Source organism: Melanerpes formicivorus, unplaced genomic scaffold (assembly GCF_026170545.1).
Source record: "Melanerpes formicivorus ecotype bairdi unplaced genomic scaffold, bMelFor1.0.p_v2 SCAF_22, whole genome shotgun sequence".
In the NCBI taxonomy this organism is placed as follows: Eukaryota; Metazoa; Chordata; class Aves; order Piciformes; family Picidae; genus Melanerpes; species Melanerpes formicivorus.
In genome coordinates, this window is record NW_027142374.1 from 396,855 (window position 1) to 411,371 (window position 14,517).

At 46.7% G+C, this 14,517-nt stretch overlaps 1 protein-coding gene and 1 non-coding gene across 2 annotated transcripts; both read right to left on the reverse strand.

Moving 5' to 3' along the window:
- Positions 1-2,208: 2,208 nt before the first annotated feature.
- On the reverse strand, positions 2,209-14,058 carry PABIR2 (PABIR family member 2). Its single transcript, XM_068151753.1, has 10 exons — positions 13,625-14,058; positions 13,082-13,160; positions 11,678-11,734; positions 11,270-11,313; positions 11,135-11,189; positions 10,806-10,907; positions 9,225-9,313; positions 8,341-8,405; positions 5,924-6,020; positions 2,209-4,608 (listed from the first exon to the last, which is right to left on the reverse strand). The coding sequence occupies exons 1-10, from the start codon at positions 13,738-13,740 to the stop codon at positions 4,458-4,460; spliced, it is 855 nt and encodes a 284-aa protein (XP_068007854.1). The 5' UTR covers positions 13,741-14,058; the 3' UTR covers positions 2,209-4,457.
- On the reverse strand, positions 4,707-4,856 carry LOC137448102 (small nucleolar RNA U109). Its single transcript, XR_010988982.1, has one exon. It is a non-coding gene; the product is annotated as a small nucleolar RNA U109 (small nucleolar RNA).
- Positions 14,059-14,517: the final 459 nt, after the last annotated feature.

Genomic DNA, 14,517 nt, shown 5'->3' on the forward strand with positions numbered 1-14,517 from the left:
TCCCAGAGAGAGCTGCTAACCATTGGAATGTGCTGCCCAGGGAGGTGTTGGAGTCCCCATCCCTGGAGGTGTTCAAGAGGGGATTGGACGTGGCACTTGGTGTCATGGTCTAGTAGTCACGAGGTGCTGGGTGACAGGTTGGACTTGATGATCTTTGAGGTCCTTTCCAGCCTTGTTGATTCTGTGATTCTATGGTTATAATATTTATTCTCTGTCCTCTTCTGTTTGCCCTGGAGGACATGACCATGTTCCAGGATCAGCAGTCCAATAATTCCTGTCCCTGCACACTGGGGCTCCACAAGCAGGAGCCCACTGAGACGGCTCCAGCTGACAGGGAATTAAAATAGCTTGAGCCCTGTGTCCAGTTCTGGGTCCCTCAGTTTAAGAAGGATGTTGAGATGCTTGAACTTGTCCAGAGAAGGGCAACAAAGCTGGGGAGGGGTCTGGAGCACAGCCCTGTGAGGAGAGGCTGAGGGAGCTGGGGTTGCTTAGCCTGGAGAAGAAGAGGCTCAGGGGAGACCTTCTTGCTCTCTACAACTCCCTGAAGGGAGTTGTAGCCAGGTGGAGGTTGGTTACAGGCAAGCACCAGAACAAGAGGACACAGTCTCACGCTGTGCCAGGGAAGGTTTAGGCTAGAGGTGAGGAAGAAATTCTACAGAGAGAGCAAGCTTGGCCATTGGAATGTGCTGCCCAGAGAGGTGGTGGAGTCACCATCATTGGAGCTGTTCAGGAGACTTGATGGGGTGCTTGGTTGCATCGTTTAGTTGATTAGGTGGGTTGGACACTATGATCTTGAAGGTCACTTCGAACCTTGTTTATTCTATTCAATAAACACTGCCTGTAAGCAGCAGCAACTCACATGCAGCTAAGAGCAAGTGTCAGCTACCAGCATTAGACAACTGGAGCTTGAAAATGAGCAAGTGGGGTTGCAGCTGTGTGTGTGTGAAGGGACCTGTTCCATCACACAACATTCATCCTGAAACTCCCTGTGTGTGTGTGCCACCTGTGCATATTGTAAAGGAGCAATGTGCTCAGGGGTGGAGAGCAGCCAGAGCACTACAAAACAATCAAAGGCTGCAACAAGAGGGGATGTTTGTGCATTTGCTTTATGAAGCTTACATTCTAATGTTTACAAAGGCCAGCACTTTATAGAGTAAGACTCTCCACTAACAAAGCTGGAATGCATCAGTTGTACAGGTAAGCCAGCCAGCAAGAGCAAGGCCCTTCTCAGTTTTAAGGAAGCATGCAGTAAGTTTCCTTCCCCATTCTGCCACCCCTTGTTCAGATTTCTCAGTCACAGTGCTCGTACAAAAAGCGCAGGATCATTAAAGTGGGCCACAGGTGACAGGGTTGAGTTGGATCACAGACTGCTGGTTATCAACATTTTGCAAAGGCCAAAGCAGACTTCTTTTGGCAGCAGGAAGGCAGAGAAGATACAGACATGACTAAAAATAACTAACTAGAGCCACCTAAGACATCACAGTATCACTAAGGTTGAAAGAGACCTTAACGATCATCGAGCCCAACCTGTCCACCACAGACCTCCTGACTAGACCATGGCACCAAGTGCCACATCCAATCCCCTCTTGAACACCTCCAGGGATGGGGACTCCACCACCTCCCTGGGCAGCACATCCCAATGATGAATGACTCTCTCAGTGAAGAACTTTCTCCTCACCTCGAGTCTAAACTTCCCCTGGGCACAGCTTGAGACTGTGTCCTCTTGTTCTGGTGCTGCTTGCCTGGGAGAAGAGACCAACCTCCTCCTGACTACAACCACCTTTCAGGTAGTTGTAGAGGGCAATGAGGTCTCCCCTGAGCCTCCTCTTCTCCAGGCTAAGCAACCCCAGCTCCCTCAGCCTCTCCTCACAGGGCTGTGCTCCAGACCCCTCCCCAGCTTTGTTGCCTTTCTCTGGACACCTTCCAGCAACTCAACCTCTTTCCTAAACTCAGGAGCCCAGAACTGGACACAGGACTCAAGGTGTGGCCTAACCAATGCAGACTACAGGGGCACAATGATTTCCCTGCTCCTGCTGGCCACACTATTCCTACTGGAGGCTAGGATGCCATTGGCCCTCTTGGCCACCTGGGCACACTGCTGGCTCACAGCAGTGACATCAGCAATCCAATGGCACTGTGCACATACCAACAGAATTAACACCGAACAGACTGAAGAGCTCACTTAAAAATGGCACCAGTGGACAAGAGTTTACAATATGCACATTTATTTAAGGTTGAGGGGGGTGGGGGGGGAGGGGGGAACTAAAGCTCCACAGGTGAAAATGGGAATACAAAGAGTAGTGCCACTGTTGGACCGTTATGGTGCTTCTTACATTTTAATGGAAACACTCTTAAAAATAATCTGCTATGTACACACCTTCTGGAAACTCCACAGCTTCTTCAGAACAGGGGGGGGAATAAAAAAAACCAAACATCAAAACCCAAAAAAAACCAAATCCAACCCCTACAAGTCCTCCCCCCTCCCCCTTTTTGTTTAGCCAGAGAGTATTGCCAGAGGTTGTGCTCGCTCCTTCGAGCACCTTAATCTTCCTTTAAATTCAGTGCTATTTTCTTTCAGAAAGATCAGGAGTTGTACTTTTCTTTTAAGATAAACAAAAGCATTTATGTTACAAAACATTCAAATAAAAGAAGGAAGAAGGAAAGAAAGAAAGAAAGAAAGGGCAGCTTATGATTCTGGCAGATGCAACGTTGCTTATTAAATACAAACCAGCCAGCAATTACTGAACGTAAAGACAGAACCAAACCCAACACAAAAAGAAAAAACAAAACACCAAACAAAAGCCACCTCAATTCAATCATTAAAAAAATACTATAATTCATCACCACAGACTTTGTACAGAGTTATAAATAATAAATAGCATAACACAGTAGATTACAAACTGATTTATTTTCGCCCCGTTGCAAAGTCTTTAAAAAGGAGAAGTTCTCTCTCCTCTCTGCCCAAGGTACTACTGGGACTCCTCCTCGTAGCTCAACCACACCTCCTGAGCCAAACCGCTTGCAGAGCTGGTGTCCAAGATCTAAAGGCTTGGAAGTCTCTCCTCCAAAATCCACATGCTCTTCTCTGTCTGTTTGCCCTGCTGCTGGTGACCAGCGAAGGTACAAACGCGGCGCGGGGCCAGAGCTGGGCCTGCCCGCAGCACCGCCTCACGGAGCGCACGCACACACACACACACACACACACACCTTGGAAAGGAACACTAAAGGGAAGCAGCATCAACGACAGACAGACTCTGGTAAGCACTCTATAAACAAGCTGTACACAAAAGGACTTCTCCCACCCCACCCCTCTGGTTTACATTCCATAACTTGGTAACAATGTCCCCTAAGGCACAAAAATCCCTATGACCTCAATGCCACAGGAGACATCGATGGTGCCATACGTGGTTCTCCTACACAGTAGTTTAAATAAGTTATCTGCACTGTATGTCTTGGATTGATTATTTTTCTTCCCCCCCACCCCTCCCACCCCCCTTGGTCAAATCTTAACTCAACATTGACCTTATTTCATATACAATCTGTAGGGCAAAGGATCTGGGGAGAGAACTATGCAGCTATGCGAGTCACGTTCATAGAGCACTGGTATTTCTTCACTGATGGCCACAGTGCCAGCCATTGGTTTGGTTGGTTGGGGTGTTTTCAACGTAACAGAGTGAGCTTTTCCATACCCACTGTGGTCTTTTCTGCAATAAAAATTGAGCTTTCCCTACCCACTGTGGTCTTTTCTGCAATAAAAATGATAATTCCCTACCCACTGTGGTCTTTTCTGCAATAAAAAACGACTAGCAGCACTAAGAAAAACAAAAACAAGGGTTGGGTATTTTTTTTTTTTCCCCCCCTCCCTTCCATAAGAGAATTTGAGGCTGGTGACTGAAACAAAGAAAGAAACACCACCAGAAAACAAAATAAATCCCAAACTAACAAACCACCAACAAAAAAATAAACCCCAAGGAGAATGGTTTTTACTCAAGTGCCAGAGAATAAATTAGTTCTTTTCTTTAAATCCTTCTGAACCAAATGATTTCCCTTAGACATAGTGACAATGGTAACAACAACAGAAGTGTTCTCCTAAGGACTGCAACACTAATAGGTAGGGCACCTATGCCTGGAATCAGAAAGTGTATGCAAGTTCCTGAAAGCAAACACAAGTTAGTATCATCTGAGCAGACATCTTGTTGAACGAAAAAAAAAGAAACACCAACCCAAAACATCAGAAGAAAAGGTCAATTTGCAAACCCAGACATTAATACATGGTCTACAACGTCCATTAAATGGATAAATCAATCACTGGAAAGTCACCAAGGATTACAGTTAGAGAGCAGCTCTTCCTTCCTACTAATCCTGGTGCTACAGCGGTTCAAGGATCAGAGTTTGTTTTCTCTGTACAAGTGTACAGGGAGGGAACAGCACAGCCAGACACCGACTCAGAACTGAAGTCACTTAGGTGAGAGATCATCCATCAAAATGAAGGAAGAGCATGAATTGGAGCATGCCACTGGAGACTCTGTGGTTATGCTGCCTTTAGTCAGTGAGTCAGAGGAAGAGCCAACGCTGCTGCTGCTCCCATCCAGGATATCTGAAGACAGGCTGGCGGGGAAAGAAAGAGGTAGTTTAGTAACAGAAAGAGAGAGGTAGTTTAGTCTAATGACTTTGATCAAGGCTAAGGTGCTCTCATTTTGGAGAGAAGCTGTAGGAGACATATACTACCACTCAGTCTTTACTGCAAGACTGGCAGCCCTGAAGACTCCTTTGTTTTCTGTAGCATGTTATGTACAGATTCATGCTCCTTACGGGAAAGAGGAGCAGAATGCTTTAGGGTTTTTTTTAACATGCAGAACTACACCTCTGATTCTCCTCAGTCACAGAAAAGAGGTGACAACTAACCAGAATAGAACCTTAAATGGTTATAGGAAAGGAATAGTAAGAAGTTCACAGTATCACAGCATCACTAAGGTTGGAAGAGACCTCGAGGATCACCAAGTCCAACCTGGCACCACAGACCTCATGACTAAACCATGGCACCAAGTGCCACATCCAATCCCCTCTTGAACACCTCCAGGGATGGGGACTCCACCACCTCCCTGGGCAGCACATTCCAATGACCAATGACTCTCAAGTTGATCAGCACTGCAGCCCAGTTGTCAGCAATTAGCCAGCATGTTCTCTCATGTTCCACTACTCAAAGCAAGGTTTTGATACCTATTGTTTCATTTGTAAGGAATTCCTGTGTTTGGCTTTTCAAGTCTTGATATCTGCAGGCTTATAAACTAATCCTTTTGCAACTTATCTGGAGTTAACATGGAAAAGAAAAACACCAAAGTACTATTTCTAGGCAGTTTCAAGTCTGTCTGTGAACTGAAATTATAGGAACACTGAGTTAATTTAGAACACTTAGTGTGTGGCTCTTGACACAGAACTCAGCTTTCTATGAGCCTAACAATCACAGATGTATCAACATCTGGTTGGACTTGATGATCTGTGAGGTCTTTTCCAAGCTTATTGATTCTGTGAACATGAACTATGTAACCTGAACACACGTTCACAGTGGCCAGGTAACTTATGAGCACTGCCCACAGCATCCCCAAATGATGAGGCATCTTGGAGAACTAACTTCCCTTCTGAACCAAAAGGGATTTGTAACAATTGTATTCAGAGCAGAAGTTTTGATGCACAAAACCCAGGCTAAAGCCTGCCCAGGAGGAATTGATCCAAGGAGCTAGAACATTGTCACACTGCACCAGCACAGGCATAGTCCCCAGTGATATGCATGCACAAGCTACATACAAAATATCACTTGTTTTTTCTAGGGAGAGAAAACAAAGGGGGAAAAAGTAGAAAGGGAAAGCTTGTGATAAATGCACATTCCCTGATTCAGCATTTCAGGGCATGTGAAGTATTTTACCATGAACTGAGATCTGTCAGATGTGTAACATCTGGAGAAAGCATGTTGGTTGTCCCTTGAAAAAGTCTCTTTGGCTGACTTTCAGTTTCCATTTCACCTGAAGAAAACAGTGCAAATAGTCAAACTCACTTCAGCCTCTGGAATGCCCATGCCTACTGCAAGAGACAGGTTTGTCCCACAACAGGGCAAGGTTGCATCTGTAACACAAATCCCTAACTCAGCCAACCAAGCACTTGGGTAAAACATTAATTTGAGGCTAGCTGTTATTTAACCAATCACTCCATCTTTAATTTAACCACTGCTGCAGCAGTATGTGAGAGGCTATGATGATCTCAAAGACATACAACTAAGGCACTTGCTACATGGATTATAATCAGACAAAACACTCTAAAGCAAACTAATTAAGTGACTTCAATTTTAAGGAAGCAGTTGAGATGAGGCAACTGACAGAAGCCAAAACAGAGAGATTAAAATCCCTGATGGTGTGAAAACGGGCATGTCAGCTCAGTTCAGTTTCAGCCTGCTGCAGACAACAAATCCTGATGCATATGTACACTTACAGCAAAGCTGAAGAGAAAAATACTTGGCATGTGTATGCATTTCCACTTACCACAGATCACTCACTCTCTACCTGTAATTATCTTATTGGCATCAAAAGATTAAACCATCAATTCAGATCCTGTTTCCTGTAACCTGCCTTGAGAATGAGCTAGCTCATTACTAGCTGCTGCCCAACAGGCACATTTGGAAGCATCATGAACTTGTCAATAAGCCTCTCAGCTACAGTGTGTTTTCATTTTCAGTCTGGCAACAAAGCCATGGGAAATGGAAATGAATTTTCTGGCTTTTTACCTACACTGCACAGCAGTTTGAAAAGCTGACAGGGGTTGAGCATCTTAACACAAATCCAGTGTGTGTTATGCAAGGGAGTCATAGTAGCACTCATTTTAGAAGAGACTGATAACCCCCCCAAAATCTCATTCTCAAAAGGGAAGGAACAGCTTCTATTGAGTAGAATGGGCAAACCCCACTTATAAACCACTCAGACTTCTACAACAATGTGGAAAACCCCAAACTCCCAACTTAAGGAATTCTTTTCCCACTTGAAACTCCACAAAGCCAAATCTGCACTGCTACACCACACTGTCTAGCAGCACTCATCCCTTACAGCAGTGAAATGTTTCTCAATACACTGTTTTCCTCCTCCCTCATCATGGTGTCAACCTGCTACCATGCCATTCCTGTAGAATGCAAGCCATAAAGCCACTGCTAGAACTCAGGAAACTACAGGATTAGGTACTTAGAAGAAAATTAATTAGGCTCATTTAAATGGATTTTAAAATTCAACTTCAAACTTTAAGCCAGCTCCTTGATGTTTGTGACTCAAAAAAGGCAAAGCCCACTCTGTCAAAGATGCTCCAACGTGGACATGCTGAGCAAAGCCTGCCCAGATGCTCCACATGGATGTGGTGAGCAAAGCCTGCCCTGCGCCTGCACTGTTTTTACACCACCTGTGTAAAGTCCACTGCAAAATGTTCAAAGCAAAGCAATGCAGTAGAAATATGTTCTCTACTGATCACTCAGCCTGATAAACTTTGGTTCCACTTTAATACCCTTAAGACCCACAGAGAGTTAACAGCCAAGATGGAATTGGCATCCATGAGAACATTTGTTTCTCTCCTCTGTCAACTACACTGATTAATAAATAAATTAGACAACATTCTTTGTCTGACAGGAGACAGTGCTGAAATAAAACCAACAACTTTTCTCAAAGGCTAAATACAAGTCTTGTCAAATAAATGGGTATGCTTTTGGTGCAGTTAAGAATGCTCAAGTTTAAAAAGCCCTGCAGAAAGGACAAGCATAGCTAGAAGCAAGCTTGTAAATCCCTCAGTCTTCCAGCTCTGCTAGGGAGAGCTGTTCTGGGGTATAATTTGAATATCCCCAACATGGAATACTTCCAGGAAAGAGTGCCCTTTTCCCCTTTCAGGAGGAAAGGGCACTGATCTATGCCATTCCTCTAAACACTCACCTTCTGAACTTTCAGAGTAAAAACAAACATTCAGTACTAAGTTTAGAAGACACTGCTCGATAAGCAACATTCCTGGGATGATCTGAAGGGTGTGCACTGTACAGTGGTGCTCTCAGGAATGTCAGGGCTCAGGAATATTCATAACATTTAATTTGATGGCTAATAAAGTTTGTCTCTTTCAAGTAGCAGCTGCTTTTAAAGGTCTTCATTCTTGTTTGTTTCAGACTAGCTACTTGACATTGTATTTTTCAGGTGTGACTGGCAAATTCCACTGTGAATACAAGAGAAAGTTGCAGAACAAGCCAAAAAACTAGAGGAGAGGGAAGAACATTCAGCTGCTAAACTACATCTGTGTTAAAGCATCTGCTAATGCAAACACACATACCTTTTCTTTTAAGGGGGCCAAGAACACTGGGCCTGATACAGTTGATTGGACTTTGACTCCTCCTGCTAGAGAGAGAACACCAATACTCAGCCAGGCCTGTGAAGGTTCCAAGTCTGACCACCACCATACCCAACATCACATCAACACAACCCACAGCATCTGAAACATTAATTACAACTACTCCTGCACAGCTGGAATGCTTAGAGAATCTAACTACACAGTGCTGCCTATTAGAATAGAATAGGAGAAGGATGGAAGAGACCCTCAAAATCGAGTCCAACCTACCATCCAACACCATCTGATCAACTAAACCATGGCACCAAGCACCCTATCAAGTCTCCTCCTGAACACCTCCAGTGATGGTGACCCCACCACCTCCTTGGGCAGCCCATTCGAATGGGCAGCTGATCTGCCACATGCAGTTGGGAGTATCTTGATGGGGTGCTTGGTGCCATAGTTTAGTTGATTAGATGGTGTTGGATGATGGGTTGGACACAATGATCTCAAAGGTCTCTTCCAACCTGGTTTATTCTGTTCTATCCTTTTTGAGGATTTTCTCCTTCCCTCACTGCATCACAACCTCATTTCAACCCACTCCTAAATTGTGTGTAATCTTTGTATCAAATTAACATGCTAACAAAAACTATTCAGGCTCATTTGAGCTACCTAGGAATTACCCTCCAAGTTACCAAGTCTAGTTTAGAACTGACACAGGCACCCATGTGAAGGTCCTGAGGGAAAGGTTGAACTTTCAGAGCATTCTTTACGTGACAATACTTTATCTGTTGTAAAACTAAAGTGTCCTTTAAATGCCTTAAACATCAGCTCCAACTACCCCAGAATTTAAGCCAATGTATACCTGTCACTTGCAGGTGTTAACTTACTTGGAGAACCGCCTTGTTGGACTGGGAATAGGACTTGGAGGTAATCCATTACTGCTCACAAACATTTGCAATGATGGTGAAAAGCATTGCTGGAGAGAAAAAGTGACAGTAAGATGCTTCAGTTTCCTTTTAATACACAGATGTTTCACCTCCCTCTCCAAAATGGACATCCTCTGCTCATAAAACCACCACTTACTAATAAAGCAAGGCAGAGATTGATCCAATGCAATCTTAGCAGCATTCAGACGTGCAAAAATAAACTGGCTAGTGCACTACTGCTCAGATAAACCTACAACTGAAACCCAGTAACAACCTGGAAGTGAAGTAGACACTGTTTTCCTCAGTAAGACCGTTGGGTTTGTTTCTCCTGTTACATTCAGAAGCAGCAGGACAGCACTCAGGATTTATGAAACAAACAAGTTCAGTTTACTCAAAAATATACCTGACCTGAAAATCTTACACAGTATTCCAGAAGAGAGGATTTAACTCTTTGGTTCTGAAGCTAACCTGACCTTAGCCTGTGAAAGTCCATCACTAAATACAAAAATGGGGTGTTTTTTATTCAAGTTATCTACTACTCCTTTACCAATTCCAAAGGAATTTGACCAGCTGCACTAGGAACACATTTACCCATTGTTCTGTGCACCAGTACTGGCAGAAGAATGCAACAAAATAGCAGCAGTACAAAATCAGAACCACCAGAGGGTGAGAACAAGGTCAAGCAGCCCTTTAAACAGAGTTGCCTACTCCTCTGTGCTGCATTTCAGGCTTCCAGTCCTCAAAGAAAGCAGTTTCTCTAAGATTCACTTCTTCCCTTCCTCCAGCATCTGCCATCAGTCTTCAGTGCAAGTTCAGCAGACTCAAGTCCTCCTTTCATGGTGATTTGTTTTCCTCGCCACAACTGATGGACAAAATTTTCACCCTCCTCATCACATGGGTTTGCAGCTTCTGGACTCTGCCTACACTTTTACTCTTAGATATATGATACATTCCATTTCAGTGCTTCTACACCAGCATCCCCCTCATCTATGCAGCTGAAGATCATGTCCAAATCTGCTTACTCTAGTGACCTCTTCCAACTCCCCCAGAAGTGGAACTCTAACCCATCCAAACACTGCACAAACAGGAACAACAGAAAGCGTTCAGCATGACAGAACTGGCACACTGCTTACAGTCTGCAGGCTCTAAGATGGGAAGGATGTGATTATTAGAAAGCAATAAAAAGCAGTGTTGGGTTGGGGCTTTTTGTTGGTGGTCAGTGGTGGGTTTTTTCAAGAACTACCAAGCTATTTGTGAAGTTACTGAGCCTTCACAGTTCACCTTGGTATAAAGTCTGAAATGTTCATAGAAATGTCAGGGTTGGAAGAGGCCCTGAGGATCATCCAGTTCCACCCCGCCCTGCCATGGGCAGGGAAACCTCACACTAGACCAGGCTGCTCAGAGCCACATCCAGCCTGGCCTTAAAAACCTCCAGGGATGAGGCTTCCACCACCTCCCTGGGCAACCTGCACCAGTCTCTCACCACCCTCATGGTGAAGAACTTTTTCCTGTTCTCTCAGTTTGGTATTTCACTTCTCCTACCTTTCCTATTCCTCTTGTAGGTGAAGGTGCAGGCGAAACTGGAATGAAGTCAATCCTCTTAGGGGAGGAAGATTTCTCGGACTTGTCCAAGTCATTGTCACTCTGCAAATACAAGGTTTCAGACTTAACACTGACACAGGGCATCACCTGAGAACCCAAGGCACAACCTTCTAATGGAAAGTCATTGGGTCAAATGCACACAATAGCTAAAAGCGATGAACTCTAAGTCCTTCTGAAATTATTTGCACAGTTAATGCCTCTCTTTCCCTTAAATTCGTCAGTTGAGTGTAAAAGGAGAATCAAATAGGAAACATCTATAAAGAGATTACCAGGCTCAAGCTTTCCTCCCATGACTGGCTTATCTGCATTGCTGTTTGCACTTCCCTAGAACACAAAAAATCTCATCAGTAGCTACAAAGAGGATAGCTCTGGCTACTTTATCATCTCGTTTCAGTAACACTCACCTTTCATGTGCTGTTTCTCTGTTCATTAAGTCCACTCCTTCCTCCTGCAGAAGACAAACCTCATCAGTTTTCCCACAACAGTAGCTTCATCACAGCTACTTGGAATAACACTTCTGATTAAACCATTTGTCATTAGCACTGAAACACGAACAGAAAGACCAAAATGCTGCCAGCCCAGCCCACTGCTTCTCTTGAATGAAGCAGCACTCCGAAAAGGCAAGGTAGTTTAAACATGACAGCAATTAGCCTTGCAAGGACACTTCCTTGTTGAAATGAGGCCTTGAGAAAGACTCCATTTCCTTTAGTACTTGAAAAACTCAATAGGAAAGAAGCTCCCATTATGCAGGTTTTAAAATGCTGTGTAAGCTTCACTCCGTCACCAAAGGCACAGATGAGAACTACACTTACCCTTCTGATCTGATGAAGTCGGCTACTCGGAATACGAATAGGAGAGGATGACAACAACTGGAAACAAAAGTGACAGCCACAAGAATTAAATCACACATCAACAGCTTGCCTGCATCTCATTTGCCATCCCCTACGTTCCCAGTGAATGCAAAACCGAGCTGCACAACTACGTGGGGATGACTCAACCAGCACTGCAAGACGAGAACGCCGTCCTTCAAGAGGAAAGAGTCCTTTTGCCACTGACAAATTCATTCTGCCACTCAGCAAATGGCACAGGTCTCACAGACTTGCAAGCAGACACTGCTCAGCTTCTCAAGTGCTTCACACATAGACAACTGCGAGGCGGAGAAGCCTCGCGCAGACATAAATGAAACCGTGAGCATACCAACATCACACAGCTCCCCGCTGGGCACTGCAAGATAAACTCCTGTACTAACTCACTCAAGCAGCTGGCTATTAAGGAGAAAGGTCAATGTTTTCACTCAGTCTTGAACAACACTCCCTGAAACATTATTTTTGCAATCTGTTTTTCCCCATTGCACACCACTCTGTGCATCTAATTCCTCTGGAACTTCGGTTAGCGTGCCACGAATACGAGCCAACAGTTCCCACTAAGGATGCCTGTGCCTGCTGGAACACCTAACTGATCTGAATTGCCAAAGTTGGGATTCTTGGGTTTTAAAGCAATCTTCTAAGAGAGCATTTTGAACTGAAGTTTTCATCTCACTTTTCTGTAAACAGAAGACCTAGGGTGCATTAAGAAGCACACAGCCAAAAGGCCAAGGAAAGTCTCCTCCTCCCCATCTACTCTGTCCCGGTGAGGCAACATCTGGAGCATTGTTTCCAGTTCTGGGTTTCCCGGTTCAAGAGGGGCAGGGAACAACTGGAGAGAGGCCAGTGGAGGTTTACAAAGTTGCTGAAGGCACTGGAGCATCTTTCTTACGATGAAAGGCTGAGAGAACTGGGGCAGAGTATCAGCCAACAAATAAATTGCTTTCTGTGTTCGGTCCTTGCAAAGTAAAGAGTGAAAAGTCAAACGAGCCAACAAAGGCTCAAGGCACTCCCCCTGTTTTTACAACAAATTAAAATACCTTTTCATGACTTTAAATACCTCTGCATTATTTTAAATAGTGACAGCATTTTTTCCCCTCCAATCCACGGCCAAATTAACTTTGAGGCTGTACTTAATACGTGAATCACACACAGCTTCAGCTACTCTTGCCTTGATGAGGACATTACTTCACTGTAGGTTGCAGTTACAGATGGGGGAAAAAAAAACCGCACATTCTGCAGTCTGGAAGTCTGCTAGGATGCTTAGTGCAAATACAAATCAAGTTTAACTTCATTTCTCCAACCCAATTATTTCTTGTTAGGTGTAAACAAAACATGCTTGGGATTCCTTACCATACTGTGCCGGCTCATAACTGTTGTACTGTTCCTGCGAGTTCGCAACACGTAAGGCTGAAAAACCTGTGAGTTGTCACTGGAGGAGGAAAAACACTGTATTAACAACTTTCTGAGGCGTGCTTTAAGCAAAATTACACAGTGCTGCCCTACGTGCTCCGGCCTCCTGCGCCCTGCTAACAACCATTTTATTTCACCGCAAGCACTGCTTTTCCTGCAGGGGCCCAGCAAGCAATTTCCTCCCGCCGACCGACGGAGATCCGCACGATGCGGTTCTGCACTTCCAATCACCAACTCGAGCATCCGACAGACAAGCGACACGTTTCAGAGGCCTCCAGCATGCAGCAGCCGCGGCGCAGGGGCCGGCTGGGGGCCTGCGAGAAGCACGGCCTGCAGCGCGCCTCGGCACCCTGCGAGAGCCGCAGGGGCCTGGCTGGCTGCGCTCCGGGCTGCTCCTGCAGCCCACCGCCGCCGCGCAAGGCGCTCCCGGGGCTGCGGGCCCCGCAGCTGCCGGGGCTGCGGGCCGGGCCGGGCCGCGCTCACCTGAGCCCATGGATGAGGGGGGCGCTGTTGGATCTCCTCAGGCCGCCCCCGTCGCTCGGGGCCGCGGCGCTCCCCGGCGGCAGCTCCAGGTCCAGCTCCATTTTCTCCTGAGCCATTGCGGCGGCAGCAGCAACGGCGGCGGCTCCGGCTCCTCCCGCTCCGCCGCGACGCCCATTCACTGCTGGCAGCCGCAGCGGCTCCTCATGCCGCTGCTGCCCCCGGCCAGGCGCGGCGCGGCCGCCCCTACAGGCCCCGCGGGCGGCGCCGCAGGCAGAGTCCGGGGATGCTCCGGGCCCGGCCAAGGGGCTGACCCCAGCAGCGCCCCATGCCGGGGGCGGCCCGGGGGGCGGCCCGTTCCCGGACTCGCTGTCGCCGACGGACGAGCTGCCCGCACCGATGCTGCCCGCGGAGAGGAGCGAGAGGCTCAGCCGCACACCCCCCCGCGCCCGCCGCGGCACAGCGCGCCTGCGCAGGAGCTGGGGCGGAGGCAGAGCTGCCCGCCTCGTACAGCGCATGCGTCCTGCACCGGCGTCCCGCCGCTACGCATGCGCATAGCCGGCATACGGCCCCCACTCCCTAAGCTGTCTGCGTCCCGGCTGCCCAGCGCCTTCGGGGGCAGGGCGCGCACTGATTGGCTGGCGTGGCTGGGCGTGTTTGAAACGGTACAATGGGCGCGGACAGCGCCGGCGGCGTCAGGGCCGGCTGTGGCCTGTTGGCGGTCATGGCCGTTCGGGTGTCATGGAAACACAGTGGTGACGGTTGGACATCATCGAGTCCCACTGTTATCTAACTCGATCAAGGCTGGTGCTAAACCGTGTCCCTCAGCACCACATCTCTGCCCCTTGGGAACACCTCTAGGCATGGGGATTCTCTCACCTCCCTGGGCAGCCTGT